Source organism: Ostrinia furnacalis, unplaced genomic scaffold, assembly GCF_004193835.3.
Source record: "Ostrinia furnacalis isolate ACB-3 unplaced genomic scaffold, ASM419383v2 OfSCF7157, whole genome shotgun sequence".
Lineage (NCBI taxonomy): Eukaryota > Metazoa > Arthropoda > Insecta > Lepidoptera > Crambidae > Ostrinia > Ostrinia furnacalis.
The window spans coordinates 452422-469880 of NW_021137396.1; the positions used below are offsets into that span (position 1 = coordinate 452422).

At 36.0% G+C, this 17459-nt stretch overlaps 1 protein-coding gene across 1 annotated transcript in view; it reads right to left on the minus strand.

Annotated features, from left to right (window-relative positions):
* LOC114363477 (sodium-independent sulfate anion transporter) overlaps positions 1 to 17459 on the minus strand; it is a 46219-nt gene that overhangs the window by 27164 nt on the left and 1596 nt on the right. The window contains exons 2-3 of the mRNA XM_028319206.1: positions 2941 to 3151; positions 2020 to 2215 (exon numbers count right to left, since the gene is read on the minus strand). Coding sequence (XP_028175007.1) covers positions 2020 to 2215; positions 2941 to 3141 — 397 coding nt within the window. The 5' untranslated portion in view covers positions 3142 to 3151. The remainder of the gene's footprint in view (positions 1 to 2019; positions 2216 to 2940; positions 3152 to 17459) is intronic.

Consider the following 17459-nt stretch of genomic DNA (forward strand, 5'->3'; position numbering starts at 1 on the left):
TGGACATAAAGAGAAAGAAATATTGTGCGGCGTTCGGGTGTTTAAACGAAAAGTAATCTATCTTTTTTTTTTTCGCTTTCCAAAGATGCTGAAAGGTATGTTGGCCATGTAGGTAATCAATAATTCTTAGGATAGTATAGGAACCTAACCTACTATGCAGGATTTCCATAATGAATGCATACTTACCTACATGTACCTCATTACAAATAAGTAGATTAATTATTTTTTCACTAGACAGCAACCCTAACAGCGTAAGAAGAGTTCAGAGGCACGCGATAGAAAGAGACAAAACTTGTAGGTGAATAAAATTGTAGGTACGTAGTGCTGTGCGAGCTGAATTCCACTGTATCGCGTCGTAGCAAGACTCGCATTTATTTAAATCGTCTTGCGGAGTAATCCTTCTGTACCTTTACTATTACTTATTCTGTGTTATAATGCCAAAGATTGCCTTTTCAGTAGGCCTAAGATGCGCGCCGCGATAAGCGGTTATCACGCCATTTTATCGATTTTGCCCATACATTTTAACGTCGATAAAAGTTATCACGGCGCGCATTTTAGGCCTACAGGAATTTTTCGACAAGTAGAGGGGTAGCGGTAGTTTGTTTTTGTATTAACTTATTTTTACCAAGTTATAAACAGGAATTCATGTATGATAAGTGATAAGATCAAAAATGTACGGAGCCCTCGCAACACGAGGGTAACGCTGCTAGGCCGGTTTTTTATTAGTAAGTTATTTTTAGAGTGAAAGATAATGGTATGACTAGGTCATGTTCAAACTCACAAGGACTGTGTGAACCAACAAAACAAACTTGGAAAATATAAAAAATAAGTACCGATAGAGCGACTGTGTTGGTTGACTCTGTGTATATCGTAATACAGCTTGTCAGTAAAACCACAATAACGAAGGTAGATTCCGCGAAACTCAAGGTTTTTTATTATTTTATCCATACTTACTTATCCAATATCCATACTTAATATTATAAATACGAACATACACTTGTTTGTCCTAGTCCTACTGTGACCATTTCTCGCTCACACTTCTAAATCGATTTAGATGACTTATCAAAGAAAATTTGAAACCCAGGGAAAACACATTGAAAGGGATTTTGAACACAGCGATAGGTACGGTCTACAGTCTTTCCGTGACAGACTGAAATTCACATGAGCTACAACCCGGTCAAGTTTACTGCGCACCTGACGGCCGTGACGTCACGTCGACGCTCTGGTAGGGACCCGGACCACAAAATATAACAGAAGGTATACTCCATACTAAGCGCGCTCGAGCCACGCACACATAGACACCGCTCACGTACTTACGCGTTATCAAGACTGTCTTGGACGAATGCGAGGCGCGACTGCGTTCGCTTGAGTGACGCTGCTCACGCGTTCGTAAAATTATTTTGTTAATGGGAAAATTAGTGAACAACAAAAAAGGGGTATTATAACATTTGTTAAGTAGACGGTTGCTTTAACTCAACATTAAAAACTAAATTTTCGTTTTTGAAACTAACAGTTGATTCCGGGAGGTAAGTAAGGTATTTATTTGTATTTCAATAGTTCGTATAACGTTGACAAATTGAAAGCCAACTCAATTATTAGGAATATCGAATTGTTTTAGAAAGGTTTTAGGAATTATTGGATAATAGTGTCAACCACTCAACTAAATACTACTTCTTTCTCGTGTATTTGTTTGCAAACTATTACTATAATAACGTACTAAATATAACTGCATAAGTATACGTGGATATCTGTTATTGTCTCTCTTCCATAATATTAAGAGTAACATTTTTCTATCACAACGAAATAAACGCAACACATGACAAGACAACCCTAGCGCGACGGCCGAGCGTGCGAGCGAGAGAGGTATGCAAAGCGAGGAGTACATACATGAGTTTACCTTCTGTTATATTTTGTGCCCGGACGGGGCGAACGCGAGGGAGAGTCGCATTCCAGCGAGGTGCGCATTTAGCTTGATCGGGTTGTAATAAACTAACTTAAATAAAATGGAGTGAACCATACCTAAATGTAATATGCCCATAATGAACTGCACTACGCCAGTCAAGAAACACAGGAGTACAGCATAGTCTGCGTTTCTATTCTGGATCTGTTGGTACGTCATGAGCGCCATCAGGGCTGTGGGGCCTAGAGTGATGTCCTTGCATGACCCAAATATTGTGTAGATGAAGCATCCCATGAAGGAAGAGTACAGGCCATCCTAGAAAGAAAAATGTATGATGAAGTTCAGGTTTTCACTTTCCTGCCTGCTTCTAACAGCCGACAGTTAATCTGGATCTGTTGGTACGTCATGAGCGCCATCAGGGCTGTGGGGCCTAGAGTGATGTCCTTGCATGACCCAAATATTGTGTAGATGAAGCATCCCATGAAGGAAGAGTACAGGCCATCCTAGAAAGAAAAATGTATGATGAAGTTCAGGTTTTCACTTTCCTGCCTGCTTCTAACAGCCGACAGTTAACGCACTAGTAGTTTGGGTAGTTTCATTATAATAGATCGACTCGCGTGCTCCTAAATACGAAGATCCCGAGTTTGACTTCCAATGAGGGCTATCGTTTTAGCGCTCACCAGTTAGCGCCACTGTAGAGTAAGGTCCTGTCACTTGCTAGTAGCGAAGACAGTGGCACCAACTGGTGAGCGCTAAAGTGGTAGGAGGACTATCGCATTTGCACTCATCAAGATGGCGCCACTGTAGAGTAAGGTCCTGTCAATCGCCAGGGGTGCCAACTGTTAAGTATAAAAACGATAGCCCTCATTGTCTGAAAATAATACGAATTCACGAAGGTTTCGTTGAGCCCTGTTTAGACATGGGTAAGTCCCTATTCTAGCCTAAGTAGTCCGACTCTATGATAGTTGTTACGTTTACTAACCACTATACAGGGTGGTGTATCTATAGGAAAATTCAATGTTTCCAGCTATACTTGTTACCTGAGGGTCCAAGCCAGCCAGTGTTGCATAAGCTAACGCTTGTGGAATGACTGTCAGACCGACTGTGACTCCAGCTATGAAATCCGCCACTCCCTTCTCGGAGTTGTACAGTGGAAGCCAGCTCGCTATCGGGACTCGTTTGTGTATCAGTCTTTTGCACCATGTCTGCCTTTTCAGACGTTTCTTCGACGGGGAAGACATTATGTTGGACCTGCAGACAAAAGAAAATACCATTAATCAGGCTGAACTGCAGGATTGACAGATTGTTGACGTTTGTTAAAGATAAAGTAGATGAAGATGGTGCAACTCAGCCTTAAAAAACTAAGGAACTTTTCTAAGAGTAAACAAAACTGTACGAGTATCAATACAAAGAGAAAAACAAATATCTGCAAAGAAAACACTTTGATTTTACAAAATTGAAACTATCATATCGATAGTTCCACTGCGAACTCATTGTCCCCGATATACATTGTTCTAGTTCTGAATGGGATTGCTCTTGACAAAAATAAAGATATTAACGGTACACGTCACAGGAAACCTTTGAAATTCCTTGTTCCCGATAAACAATACAAAAGTAGACAAAAAGAAACAACACACAAGTTGTACGGGCATGATATAATAATAAATTGCGGGACAAAACTTCTTAACATTGTTCATTTCCTATTTTCTGTGTTATGAGACTTGTAAGCGAACTTTTGTTCTGAAAGAAATGAAATAGGTAGCCGGTTTGAATCAAGTTTCTTAGTTAATTTTCATATCTGTCTAGCCTACCTATTATTATACCAAATTGGATTACTAAACAATATTCTTATGAAAATACTAACTGCTTAACATAGTCACATAAAGATGTGTGTTGTTACGTTTCTTTCTTTGTTTGTCAACACTTAACAACATGAATACATTACTGTGACATTACTTACTTATACATACTAATAAGTAATATTTATAAGTTTGGTAAACAAATCAGTAGAGTACTGATTAACTAAGAAAAACTATAAACTAGATAGATAAAAATTTAAATCCACGGACCAAGTAATTTCAGGAGAACATTTGGACAGCTGATTTAATTTAAGACCCTTTGTGTCGCGTACTTCCAATTTCCTAATAAACGCCCAGTGCTAAATACGACCGGCGAAAAACAAAGGCCGAGGCGGAGCGCAGAGGAAAGGGTCACAATAATCGATGTCTCTTTGTTTTATTGTTCCAAATTACAAATATTAAAGTCCTCTATAAGCTTTTGTGTAAATAAATGAAAATACTCCGCTGCCGATGTAATTTTAGATCGTTGTCTACCACACTGGACCGGCTTAAATTGGCATGTCTTTATTCAATACTGATCAAGGACACAAAGAACAATCTCTGTTCAGTTCCAAACCAAAGACCAAAGTTCAACATTAATAAAGCCTCAAAAATGGCCGGTAAGTCTCAAAAAAGGATATGTTTTGTTGAAAAAAGCATTTACTATAACTACACGAGTTACATGTTTTTAGCTTGATGTGCCGTCGAAGATATTATTAGGTTTATGAGAACGTGCGTGAAAATGAAAATTTGGTGGTAACACAATTGCGCGGTCAGTGTTTCGGCTTAGGGATGGGGGGAACAAATCAATTACTGTCAATTCACCTCTTACAAGATAACTATTGGGGGGGAAAATTACCCATTAGGGTGTGGGGAGACTGGGACAGGGGTGTTGGTCATGTTTCAGATAATATTGTGGTCGGTTGTGTTAATTTGCGATGAGATGTTACATCGGTCTAATAAAACCTTGGTGAACAATGTCGGGGGGAGGGCTTTGTTGCCTAAATCAGGTGGGTCTAACCAATTTATTTGCCAAAATTGGGTTGAGGATTTCCATTATCCTCTTGTTTGTGTTTGTACAGCTTGGATGCTGTTAGTTGTATCGTTTGCATCGATATAATTAACAATATCGGTAATCTATAAGTTGTTTCGAATTCTTAATTTTATAGATAACCTTGGGATCTTCCAGTGTTTTGTTGAAACGCAGGTGCTAAGGTTTCTACATTTGTGTGTATTTGTACACGTGAAGAAGTTATAACTATAGTCGTGCGTGACAACTGCTTCCACTGGCAATTTGTCATTTGCTATATCATTATCATCTAAGTATGATTGAAATCATGATTGACCTTCAGACAATTTATTCCGCTAGATAGTTATGTCAACAACTTTTCAAATTACCTAACAGTTGCTTTAGCATAAACCATAGGTAACGGTCAAATTGTATGGTTTCAAATGCATGCATGTCACATAGCGGAAACTTTTTTGACTATGTTACAATACTTAGGTATACATTTTTTGGACGTAACAAAGCAGAAATTATATTATGACATAACCCATCTGTTACAAATCCTACTAAAAGAGTCGTTAAATAAATAAGTGATCTTCAACTTGACCAGAAACTCTTGAGTCTTCATTAAACAGGTTATTATTTCAATGTATGCAATATTTACGGAAATGAATAAGATAATCAAATGTATCTTGAAAAAAGCACTAAACATAATAACAAACACTTCACTCTAGCACGGTGAAGAAGTGCAGTCGATAGTTCAGCACCTCAGACTGCTATAGGTACGTTTATATTGGATTGGAAAATAGCATCTATTAAAACACATTATAATATGACACAGTGTTAAGCTTAAAACACACTTTAAAGCAGTTCCATTCCTAAAATATTGACTGGTCCACGATTACCGTGACTGTAAAACCAGCCTTACACCCTGTATTGACGTTTGAGGTAGACCGTTATTTGTATGCGAATATTGCAGTTCATACTTCATTCGATAGCCTTTTGAATATTTCATACATAAATACATTTGTTACGGCCCTGTCGCATAAAGCTTCGTATTCAAATTTCGGCTCAATAGGTCAAGTTACTCGTATTTTCGAGATTGCGTGTTCAGAGAGTGAATGAGTGACCTTTACTAATTACTTTATCTACAAGACCGGGGTTTAATTAAATAAATCTTAACCAAGCCGAATGATACTCGTATGATCGCAGTTTTACTCAATACAAATAAGCTAGTTTTTCAAGAAAATGACACGTGCTAGACGACTTAATATCTGAAGTTTGCCTTGAAATGCCATTTCCTGATGGGGCACTTATACGATTACAACGCAGTATACAGATTTCTCTGTGGACCATCTTATGTGGATATTTCCTATGCCTACTTCTTCCGTAAGGGTTCAACCCTCCTGTCAGATTTACGACTTAATCAGACCAAGGGCTTAATGTGCCCAGTATGGAATCGTAGTTCTTTTCATGCAATCAGGTTGACTCAAGCCTGTAGTGTATTATAAGCAAACGGGGGGGATAAATACACAATGTGGTTTTAACTAAGCGTCATAATGCTGGAATCGAACTTAGGCTCTTTTAATTACGGTCTGCTATAAGATGAGGTTGGAATTATTCTTGATATTTGATTTAGCCACGCTAATGATATGATATAGTCAAATTATCACTTCACGGGATTTATTGCAACAATATCTATTTTAACGGTAAATAAAATATTTACCCTCCCGACGTTTCGGCTCGGTTGCACATAATAGTTTAAAATATTATGATATAGTCAGACTGAGATTGCGTCTATACTGAAACAGACATAGATATGAGTCGGGTTTCAAAAAAATAATGTTTTTTGCATCCAAATAGATTATTTATATTTCCAAGTTAACGGCTGACCTCACAAAGGATATAAAAATTGGTGTCAATGTTATGTGATTCATCTTCAACTCAGCTAATTCTATTCGCATGTTCGACCTATGTCAAAATTTGGAATTCAATGTTAAAACAACAAAGTAATCATCATTACGTCTTTGGCAGGATAGTTCTTGAAACATTTTAGCAGATACTTCCAGGGTAAAATACCTAATATAAACAACCGTTTAGCTTTCTAATAAATCTAGCTCTTACTCTTACTTATTTTTAACTAAGACCTAGATAGATAAACGTGGGAAAACTTCGCGTTAAAAGTTACGCTATGTTTATGGTGTTGACAGTTATGTAATTTGCAATTATGCCAAATGCGCGACCCGTTCAACCGCTTTCGAATCAGTATCCAGATCAGATCATGTTGAACAAGTAGTGCAAATTAGATTAAATTATTTGCTACTAAAGTATTTATAGTCGGTCGAACTGAGGTCGAACTTTAACATACGTGTAAGTATAAGTACAACATAGGTATAAGTACCGTTTATAGAAATTCGAATTTTTAAAACATCAAGGAGCTTTTACACTGCGCTGAAATTAGCCAAGTACCTAAATCCGCCATTAGGTCTTAGTAGCCTGTCTTTAACAATAGGTACCGTTCGTTACGATCAAAACAAAAGAAAAACAATCTTGCCGATTTAATCAAAGTTCAAGCCTCAAAGGGTCCTCCACACTAAGTAGGTGTGAGTATGTAACTATGATGTTCAAAAAGTTCAACCATTATTGTGCTTACTTGTAGAAATATTGTCGAAACCAATAAAAGTCATATGTTCCACAAGATTATTTGCAAATGCATGGAAATATCTTTTCCGACCTCCACTTGAGCATTCCCCGGGGAGACACGTCATCAGATTCAACTATCTGCTGAGCCTTAGTGGGTAGCTCGTGTCCACCAGCCCCTTTTTCAGTGATGTCCATCTATCGATTGAAAATATCGATGTAGTAAAGGATATCGATTGAAATTTCTTAAAAATGCGTCGAATATTTTGTATTGAAATTACCGAGGTATATACCTACATTATTATAGGAAATCATAATATTGAGATTACAGAGGACAGAGTTTAGTATATTTTTATCATAATATTTAAAATAATTCTAAATATTATGCTTTTATCGCATTCATAGGTAGGCATATGAAAAGTCAAAATCATAAAAAAAATGATAATGATAAAATCAATAAAGCTGCGTTGTTCAGAAAATAACGCTTCAAGGCAAACATGAGATTGTAGTTTAGCACATTCATGCAATTTTTTGTTCGGCTCGCATACTTTGTTTAGTTTTTATTTGTATTGTCTAGAACTGGAACTAAATGCTGCTGTAATCGGCAACTGAACAGGGATATTCGTTTTTAATCAGTATTTATTACTTATTAATTTAACAAGATTTATAATTCTACATTTACTTATTATGGCAAAGGTGTTATTTTTTAAACTTTTTTAGTTTTTTTTATATATTACAGTAATAGGTACTTAATTATTATGAACAGTCGAATAAATAAACTAGCAACTAATCTTTTTTTCTTTGGTGACGTAAGTGTAAATAATAAGCACGAATATAAGAATCTAAAAGAAAATTGGTCTGTATTATTCACTTCTGATGTGCTCAGTATGTACTGTACTGTAAGAAAATCCGCTCTTCCTACTCTTTTAGGGGAGTTATCCAGTTGTATCGATAAACTATCGATGGATCAAGTTTATCTATTGATTCAACTGACATCACTACCTTCCAGCGACGGCTATAAATCATGTTAGCCAAGTAATTCGTCTATCAATCCGTCTCGCGATCCGTCAACGTCCGACGCTGATGCGGATGGAACTCAAACGTTTGTAACGACTCAATACGTTCATCGATTTGGCAGTTTTTGTTATTAATTCTAACAAGAATCGAGTGAATTATGCAAGCAAACAATCAAGATTGTGTAACACACCACTGGAGCAACTATAGACCAAAGAGAAATTGAAACCATAGGGAAAGTAGAACTTTTTCGAACATTGTCACTAAGGAGATCTAAGAACAAAGAAAATAATGTCCCCTTTTCCGTAACTATGTTAGCCGAGTAATCCATCTGTTGTTTATAAGTAGCTGTCTCCCAGCTTGATAGTTGGACAATGATGTGGTATTGTGGAAGGACCTCGAAAAGTTTGTGAAGTCACGTGTAGGATTCAATAAAAAAAAGCTACCTGTATTTTTTTTATCCACAACGAGGAAGCTCTTGGCCTGTATCTCACCTGATGGTAAGTGATGATCAGGCCGAAGGTGGAAGAGACAAGGTATAAAAATATACTTCATATAACAGAATTTAGATTAGACCTTTACCAGTCATAAAATAATCAAATTTTTCATTGCTTTTGGGCTTTAAGACAACCGAATAAGGTATAAAATATGGCGGGAACTATATTCCCACTGACTTATAAGGGCTCAAATCACTGCCAAAAATAATGAAAAAAATAGTTGAATACCAAAATAATAATATTTTTCTTTCCCGCTTATATTCTTCCAAGGAGGTAATCCCGCTGAATTAATAAAACTCTTACGGATTTATCCCAACTTCCCACTTTACGGATTTGTTCCAAATAATAAATGAATTATCTTCGCCCGTGGATATTTTTCCTTTCCCATTGAGACAGGCGGACAGCGTAATAGATATAATATGTAATTAATATCGTAATTTTGGCACGTGGCACATACATGATGCTACGTTAAGTTTCCTTGAATGCGGAAAAGAAAGAAAAATAGCGGTATGTATATTATAATTATATCTCGTAATGAATATGAATGAAAATATATTCCTGATGTTTATAATATCAATCGTATAAAAAGTTCGAGAAAACTTAGGCCAAGTTTAATAAAAAATACAATCACTATCTAATTATTAAACACCAATGTTAAATTGTAATATGTAATAGGTACTGAAAAGATAAGAGATTTTAGAGTTCCTTTATTTAAATATAATTTATTTAATGTTTTTTCCAAAGTGTTTCAGTCAATACTTTCATGTCGAAGTGAAATTATGCAAGGTCATATTTGTTGGGATGTTGCACAATCTGCCGAAATTTCCATAAAATCAATCTAAAAAAACTATTTTCTCCCAACTAACCGACGCAGAAAATGCAAAGTTATCTTTTTCCATAACATGAAAAAGCGCAAGTCCCACGTTATAGATTACGAGATCGGGCGACAGACAACAAACGAGGGCTTGTACAAACAGCGTTATTTTTATAGGAACAAATTGCCCTGGAAGCAGGCGCGTCGATTACGCGGGAACGATTTGTCGCGATTGTCGTAGGCGCGGCACGAACTCGTCATTAATACACAACTTGGCTGTTTTACTACAGCGGACTTTGGCGTGGTCATGAACGGGACACGCCGCTTTTACAAATAAGCCGGAAAATATGTCTGTTTTCGATGCGGTACGTTTAAGAAATTGTTTATAAGTGTTTGTGTTTATCATCTAATCTTAAGCTGTAGAAATAAGATTTAAGTATTAATTCACAACTTGGCTGTTTCACTACAGCGGACTTTGGCGTGGGCATGAACGAGACACGCCACTTTTACAAATAAGCTAGAAATTATGTCTGTTTTCGATGCGGTAGGTTTAAGGAACTGTTATTAATGTTTATGTTTATCATCTAATCTTAAGCTGTAGAAATAAGACCTAAGTCTTAATTCACAACTTGGCTGTTTCACTACAGCGGACTTTGGCGTGGTCATGAACAAATGTCTGTTTTCGATGCGGTAGGTTTAAGGAACTGTTATTAATGTTTATGTTTATCATCTAATCCCAAGCTGTAAAATAAGACCTAAGTTAATACACAACCTTCATATAGCAACAAAGAGTAAATTATTCAACGTCTGCATTCTGCCAGTACTAATGTATGTATGGAAGCCAAACATGGGCCATGACAAAAAACACAATCAATAAAATTGCTATTTGTCAACGAGCAATGGAGAGAAGTATGCTGGGAGTAAAGAGAAGGGACAGAATAAGAAACATTAATATTAGGAAAAAGACCAAGATACAGGATGTGACTCTGAAAATAAAAAGGCTAAAATGGAAGTGGTCGGGACACATGGCCCGAGGAAAAGACAAATGGAGCAAAATAATTACACATTGGTACCCAAGGGAAGGAAAAAGGAAAAGAGGCAGGCAACAGAAAAGATGGGATGATGATATTAGGCAGGTTGCAGGCACAAGATGGAGTACAGTAGCCAGGGAGAGATCAGAGTGGAGTAGGTTGGAGGAGGCCTTTGCCAATTGGCAAACAGACCTACAGAAAATAAAGAAGCACGAAATATATGAATGAATAAAATTGTTTAAAAAACACATTACTTAATAGTGTGATGATAAATGTACAGTATGCTGGTGTCCGAATAAAAGGCTTAATTATTATTAATTATAATACACAACTTGGCTTTTTTACTACAGCGGACTTTGGCATGGTCATGAACGGGACACATCGCTTTTACAAATAAGCCAGAAAATATGTCTAATGCGGTAGCTTTAAGGAATTGTTTATGTTTATCATCTAGATTCTAGGTAATCCCAAACTGTATAAATAAGCTATGTAATTAAAAGTCTCTCTTTGTTGTAAATGCTAATCGTTTGATAGCAAGCAATTAAATCTAACATTGTCTTCATGCATAATCTCCATACTATAGTCTTACGAGTGTACCTATTTCTCTCTGCATGGTAAATATTTTCAACGATTGCGGGGAAATAGGTAATCTTATATTTATTTATTCGCTGCAGCTCCTGAGTAGGCTAGTTCTGCGGAAACGACCACATATTGGAAATCCCGGTTGAGACGTGTGTAGTAAACTAAATAAGAATAACACATTCTATATCGTCACACGCTCTACTTTTTCAGGAAACATTAACATAGGTCAGTGTGTATGTATTTTTGAAGAATTCGAATCGCTACTCGCATTATAATGCCCGTTTTCACCATCAATCCCTATTTTTTAAGTGACCCCTATAGTAACACATAACAGGAGTTTTGTTTTTATAGAGGTCCCTTTAAAAATTAGGGATTGATGGTGAAAACGGGCATAAGACTCGTAAATTGAAAGGCGAGTGCTACAAAAAGTGTGCGAACTCACATGAAGTGGAATTGTGTAAAGCAATCGTAATCATTTGACAGTTCATAACGTACGATAAAGTCAGTTATACGAAGCGTTTGACAGAATAATCGTACGATATGAACTGTCAAATGATAACGATTGCTTTACACAATTCCACCTATGATTATTACATTGTTTTCTAGTTTCTATTACGTTGCATTTGTAAGGTGTACTTTCATTTTACTTTATTGTGTTACAACTATTACATTTTTTATACAAAGTACGTAAAATTTACAAAAATTAGAATATTGTCTCTATACTCATAAAGTTAGTCCCGTCTTACACTCTAACTTATTAGTAACCTGCGCTACAGGACTGTAAAATAAAATTCAATTAATTTTATAGATGGCAATAGCTAATATTGTAGTTATAGATAGCTGTTTAATAAATGTAAAAGTGTGATTACATTTTTTTAAATATTGCCGTGGTTTATGTTAAGAAAGTAGATTTTCTCGACTTACGACGTACTAAGACTTAATGGTTCTTTGTGAATGGTGGATATTTATAAATTGTATAAATAACTAAAACCTCGTGCGTATATTTACACTTGATCCCAAAATAGGTCTCTTGAACACCTACTCGATTAGGCAATGGTTATAAATAAACCTTTTTTTATTGTTCAATAAAATCAAACCAGTTTCAATCAGGTCAGCGCCAATGTACCAACACTTTTCAATTAATTTGTCACTTCACTTCCCTACACTTTCCGGAAACCATACGGCAATCGCAACATTTCCTTGAAACACAATTTTAACTTGATATGTCACAGATTTATCATATCTTTTGAATTTTATAAAAGCTTTTTGACTGCAGGAAATAACTAAAAGAGCTTTCTCGTTGTAACTTTACTGAGACTGTTTCCGCTTACTATAAAGTTTAGTCCTTTTTATATCATTGTAAATTTTATATTTTACCTAGTAATTAATTATTTTAATTCTGATTTTCAGCAACGGAAGCACATAATTTATCTGACACGAGAAGAGAAATAAGGCATAGTTAAAACTTCTTGTAAGGCGTTTCCCCATATTTAGTTGAGGCATAGATTTATTTGATACATAGAGGAGTGATACAAGGAGTCCCTCCTTGACGTTTCTACAAAACACGGTTCTGTTTCCTGGAATACCGTTTGGGGCTACTGTGTAGGTATACAATGTTTTTACAACAGAATGCTATGAGTGAACAACATTCACAATTGAAAGTAAAAGAGTGTAAATTAAAGTAAGAGAGAAAATATTTTATTGGATCTCTAATTGTATCTCTATTTTCAGAAAAGTCTTAAGACTTTTCTTTCACTCAAACGTTATTGTTAACACTGACTGTAACTTCATTAAAAACGGAACGGAAAAAAACATCTTATCTTAGAATGCGTTTCCCAACTTGTGCTACTTTTGGTAATAAAACATTCGTGTTGATTTAGAATTAAGTATTACAGTTATTTCATGAAAGTTGAGATATCATTTTATAGCCGTGTTAAATGATTTTATATGAAATAATGAAATAGATAAGTATGCTTTCTTAATAATGCAATAGAAATCCTTTAAATTGAGGTGATTTTCAAGACAAGACAAAATCAACGCGCCTCCACTTCCCCACTTCCAGCTAGCTGTGACGAGGCAAATAACTATTCTTGTCATGCCGGTGACATTTTACCATGCATTAGAGGCCTCGGCGAAAGGGTGTGTTGAAATGGATTAGTTTTATCAAACGATGACAGTGCACATCTGCGAGGGTCCGCGAGGACCTCACGAACTTCCTCGTAACAAATTACGGGATCCATGTTAGTTCAGCGATTACAAGTCGCCGATTCATCACCCTGCGCTGACGGTACAGCACGTACTCCTCCCATCTATTTGAGCCCGCTGAAACGCGATCCGTCAATGCTATCGGACCTGCAGATTTGCAGAACAGTAGGGCCCTTCGAACAACAAAATTAATTCCACCTTAGGACCAAACGGTCCCCGAATGGTGATTAAACGGACCCATTTTTTTAACGACAACAATAAGCAAGCTTTTTGCTAGAGTCGAAAAAATGAGGAAATAATCAAATACAACTTAATAAAGAACATTTCAATTTAAGATTGACGAGGTTTTATATTAGTATTTATAGACCATAAAAATGTAGAGCCAAACTTGAAATAGACTCAAGTTCCGTGATGGGGCTAAAACAGACAATAAATAAGGCAATCGAAAAGCTATACGATGCGAAGGAGGTTATAAATCCAGAATAGTTTCTCGTGAACTCGCAGTGCTTGCATCAAACACTCCCTGGTGTATTTGGATTGTTAGATCTGTTTGTGTGTATTTTTACGAAATAACTTTAGTTGGAAGCCGTAAACTGAACAACTGACTGCTAGTTGAGGCCATCTCATGCGGTTTTGTAGCAGGTGTACTGAACTAAATAATGCACGTATACGAGTAGGTACACACATCAGGTCGAGATCTTAAACTCTGTTACTTCAGATGCCACAGATTACCTAATACTCCTCTCTGAAATGTTTGAATACGTAAACATCAAATAATATCCGAGCAAAATTGGAATATTGTGTAAGCCATCGAAGCATGCAGTTCAAGAGCTATTCAGAGCTATCCTATACAGTAATAGAAAGAGTCCGAGGGCCCGAATACTTGAGATTGCTATTTGAAATGCGATTGTGGAACATTAGTCTGTATGGCATGAAGTTACGACTCCTTTTCGGGCGAGACAATGAAAGTTATTGGAGGTGGAACCGAATAGTAAGGCGATATTGAAGCCACGTATCACGTGGCAAGCGAAGGGAACGGCGGAATATTCTTGAGAAGCGGACATTCAAGACGTGACCGTGCTAGGGCAAAACTTAGACCCTTTGACCTTTTTTGTTTTTCAAAATGGTTTCGATAACTTTATTTACTTATGCATGGGGTCGCCCATGATTTGCCACAAATATCAGACTCCAACGAGTTTTTTTTTTAAATAAGTATTGGACAGACAAGTAGGTTCTTATTATAAACCTTGTGATATGGTTCCAAGGCACCCAGAGGAACATAGTGTAATAAACCAAATCAAAAACCTCAATCTGTGCCTGACTTGTAATATTTGCAAACGCACTTTACTCTTACTGTCTATCTGCTAACCCTAAAAAACACGCAATGGATTTTGATACGGTTTTCACGATCACTTTGAAAATTTTAAGATTTGTATGAAAAAATTGTCAGTTTCCCTTTTATTAGTGGAGCAAATAACGGTTGTAAGTGCCCTAATCAAAAATACATTCCACAAACAGGTTTTTTGCTATACGGGTGCGACGAACTTAGCATGGTATACCCGAGTGATACATAATTAATTTACATTGGCATGCATGAAAGTATATAAATACCTAGTTAATTTTTAATAGATATAACGGGATCTCTATAAAAAAATACCATTTATAAAGAACTTTATAAGTGTGTAACCGTTTCCAATTACTGATAAGGGGTGGATTGACATAAGGATAGCTGTAATAATAATTACTTTCCATTAAAGGAACCACCCACTTTATAAGTGATAGAGTGAAAAATTAATAACAATGAAGGTTTATAAAAGCATTTCTTAAATCCATTTATACTCATAATGTACCCTAAAATCTGAAGAACAAGGGGCTCCATTTTTTATTGTATACATACCCTACCTTAGTGTCTAAAAGTTAAGTTACGGTAGATAGATAAAGCGTCGGCTAAAGCTAAATTATTTTATATTCTATAGTTTGCCCTGTGACTTTGAACATTTTGAACTTGAGTTAATTTGTGCTTAATTTTAGCATTAGACCTACTACACTGGTCATCATAAAAATCGACCCACCCGCGACAAGCACTTTCAAACGTATGCATCCCCACTTCCCACCAATATTACTATACTATATTACCATTTAAAAGCCTAGTTCTAAACTTCATTTCATTAAAGGAAAGGTTTTACCCCAAAAATGTGTCTGTAGAAGAATCCAGAGTCACTTCTTCAAAAAATAGGTAGTTACGCTTGAGCCAACTTTTATGGCTATAAAACTGTTAAGTTGGGTTTAATCGCTATCCATCTGTTAAAGAGGACACGTGAGATCATTATTTGGTTTTATAACCATAAAAATTGGTCTAATTGATCCCAGAGGTGAGCCCAAAGTGAGGTCTTTTTTCAAGTTTTTCAAGTCACATTTATAGTATATGTTTATCGTTTATTAGGAAATTAAATGTGTTTTTCTTTAAGGATATTTATTGGGCTTTCAAATAACACCAATATTGTTGGGGCACCATGATTGTGTCAGTAGAAACGAGTTTTCGTGTAAAACGTAGGTGGGCCGATTTTTGTGATGACCAGTGTATTTATACAACTACTTATAACTTCAGCCGTCTGGCCTAGTGGCTCGCCGGATTGTTGGCCGGTTACAATTAATACAAGTTACAACGCCGGAGCGGCTGCCAGTTTGAATTCAATCGGGGGGCAATTGATCAAAATATGATTAAGCCTAAGCGCAGACTACCGATTATTAGTCGGCCGATAGTTGGGCACGATTTTAATTTGTATGAAAATCAAATCCATACATGCCCATACTGATTGACTGCCCGAATATACTATTGGCCGACAAAAAGTTGGTAATCTGCACCTAGGCTTAGGAAAGCAAAGTTAAGTATAGAATGAAAAGAATGTTTAGAATGAAAATAAACAATATTCTATTCTATTCTTCTAAATGCTATTTGTAATTTCTAATAAAACATTATGTATGTTAATACTTTTTGTTTACTGAAGCTAGAGCTACTTTATAAGATTGGATGATTTAAAATTAGTCATAGATTATTTTATACAGTCATTACATTTGTTCCATTTCCATTCCATTTAAATCTAATTTTAGCATTTACTTTCCCTATTCTATACTCAATAACATAACTAATAGTTATGTTAATTAAATTAAATAGCTAGCAGGAAATGCTCAGGAGTTCCTTACAATTATTTAAAGCAGGACCAAATAGCAGTGAATTTCGTTATAAGTTGGTTTAGTTTTAAAATAATATTTACACAGAAATAGGTAATCCAAAGCGATCAAAACTGTTCAATAAGCCAAGGTTAAAACACGCAGAACATGTTAAACACAATCCAATTATAATTATGCTACTCATTTAATGATAACATTATTTGAAACAACTTACCAAAAAATAAAAGTCACTAAAAGCAATTTGCTAATTAAAGTTTTTTTTTTATTACGATACGATAAAAACAATATTTTAAAACGCACGCACGCGCACTGCGCCTTATGAGCGCTACCGTAGCCGGCCCGAATGAACAACGTATGCGTATCCACAGCGTATCGTATCGTTAGTTCGTTCTACGCGGTCGGTAATGAACATCTGATCGACTTACAGTCAGCAGCACAGTGAGCTATATACTGTTCCTTATACTTCAGGCAATAAAGATGAAATTAAAATAATGTTCAACTTCTATTGTTAGCCTACTCTTAACTCATTGCATCACGAGCTGGTCAACAATTGATTTGCGTTTTCCGTTTAGCAGATTTGTGGGGTTATTAGAGCATAAATTACTGTTATGTCAGTTTTAATAAATATCATGTTGCAAGTGCAATTTTTTAAAATACTAATAGTTATTTTTACTAACCATTTTCTTCACTAGCAACTGTACCAATATTGTATTCAATTCAATATGCAAACAACAGACTTG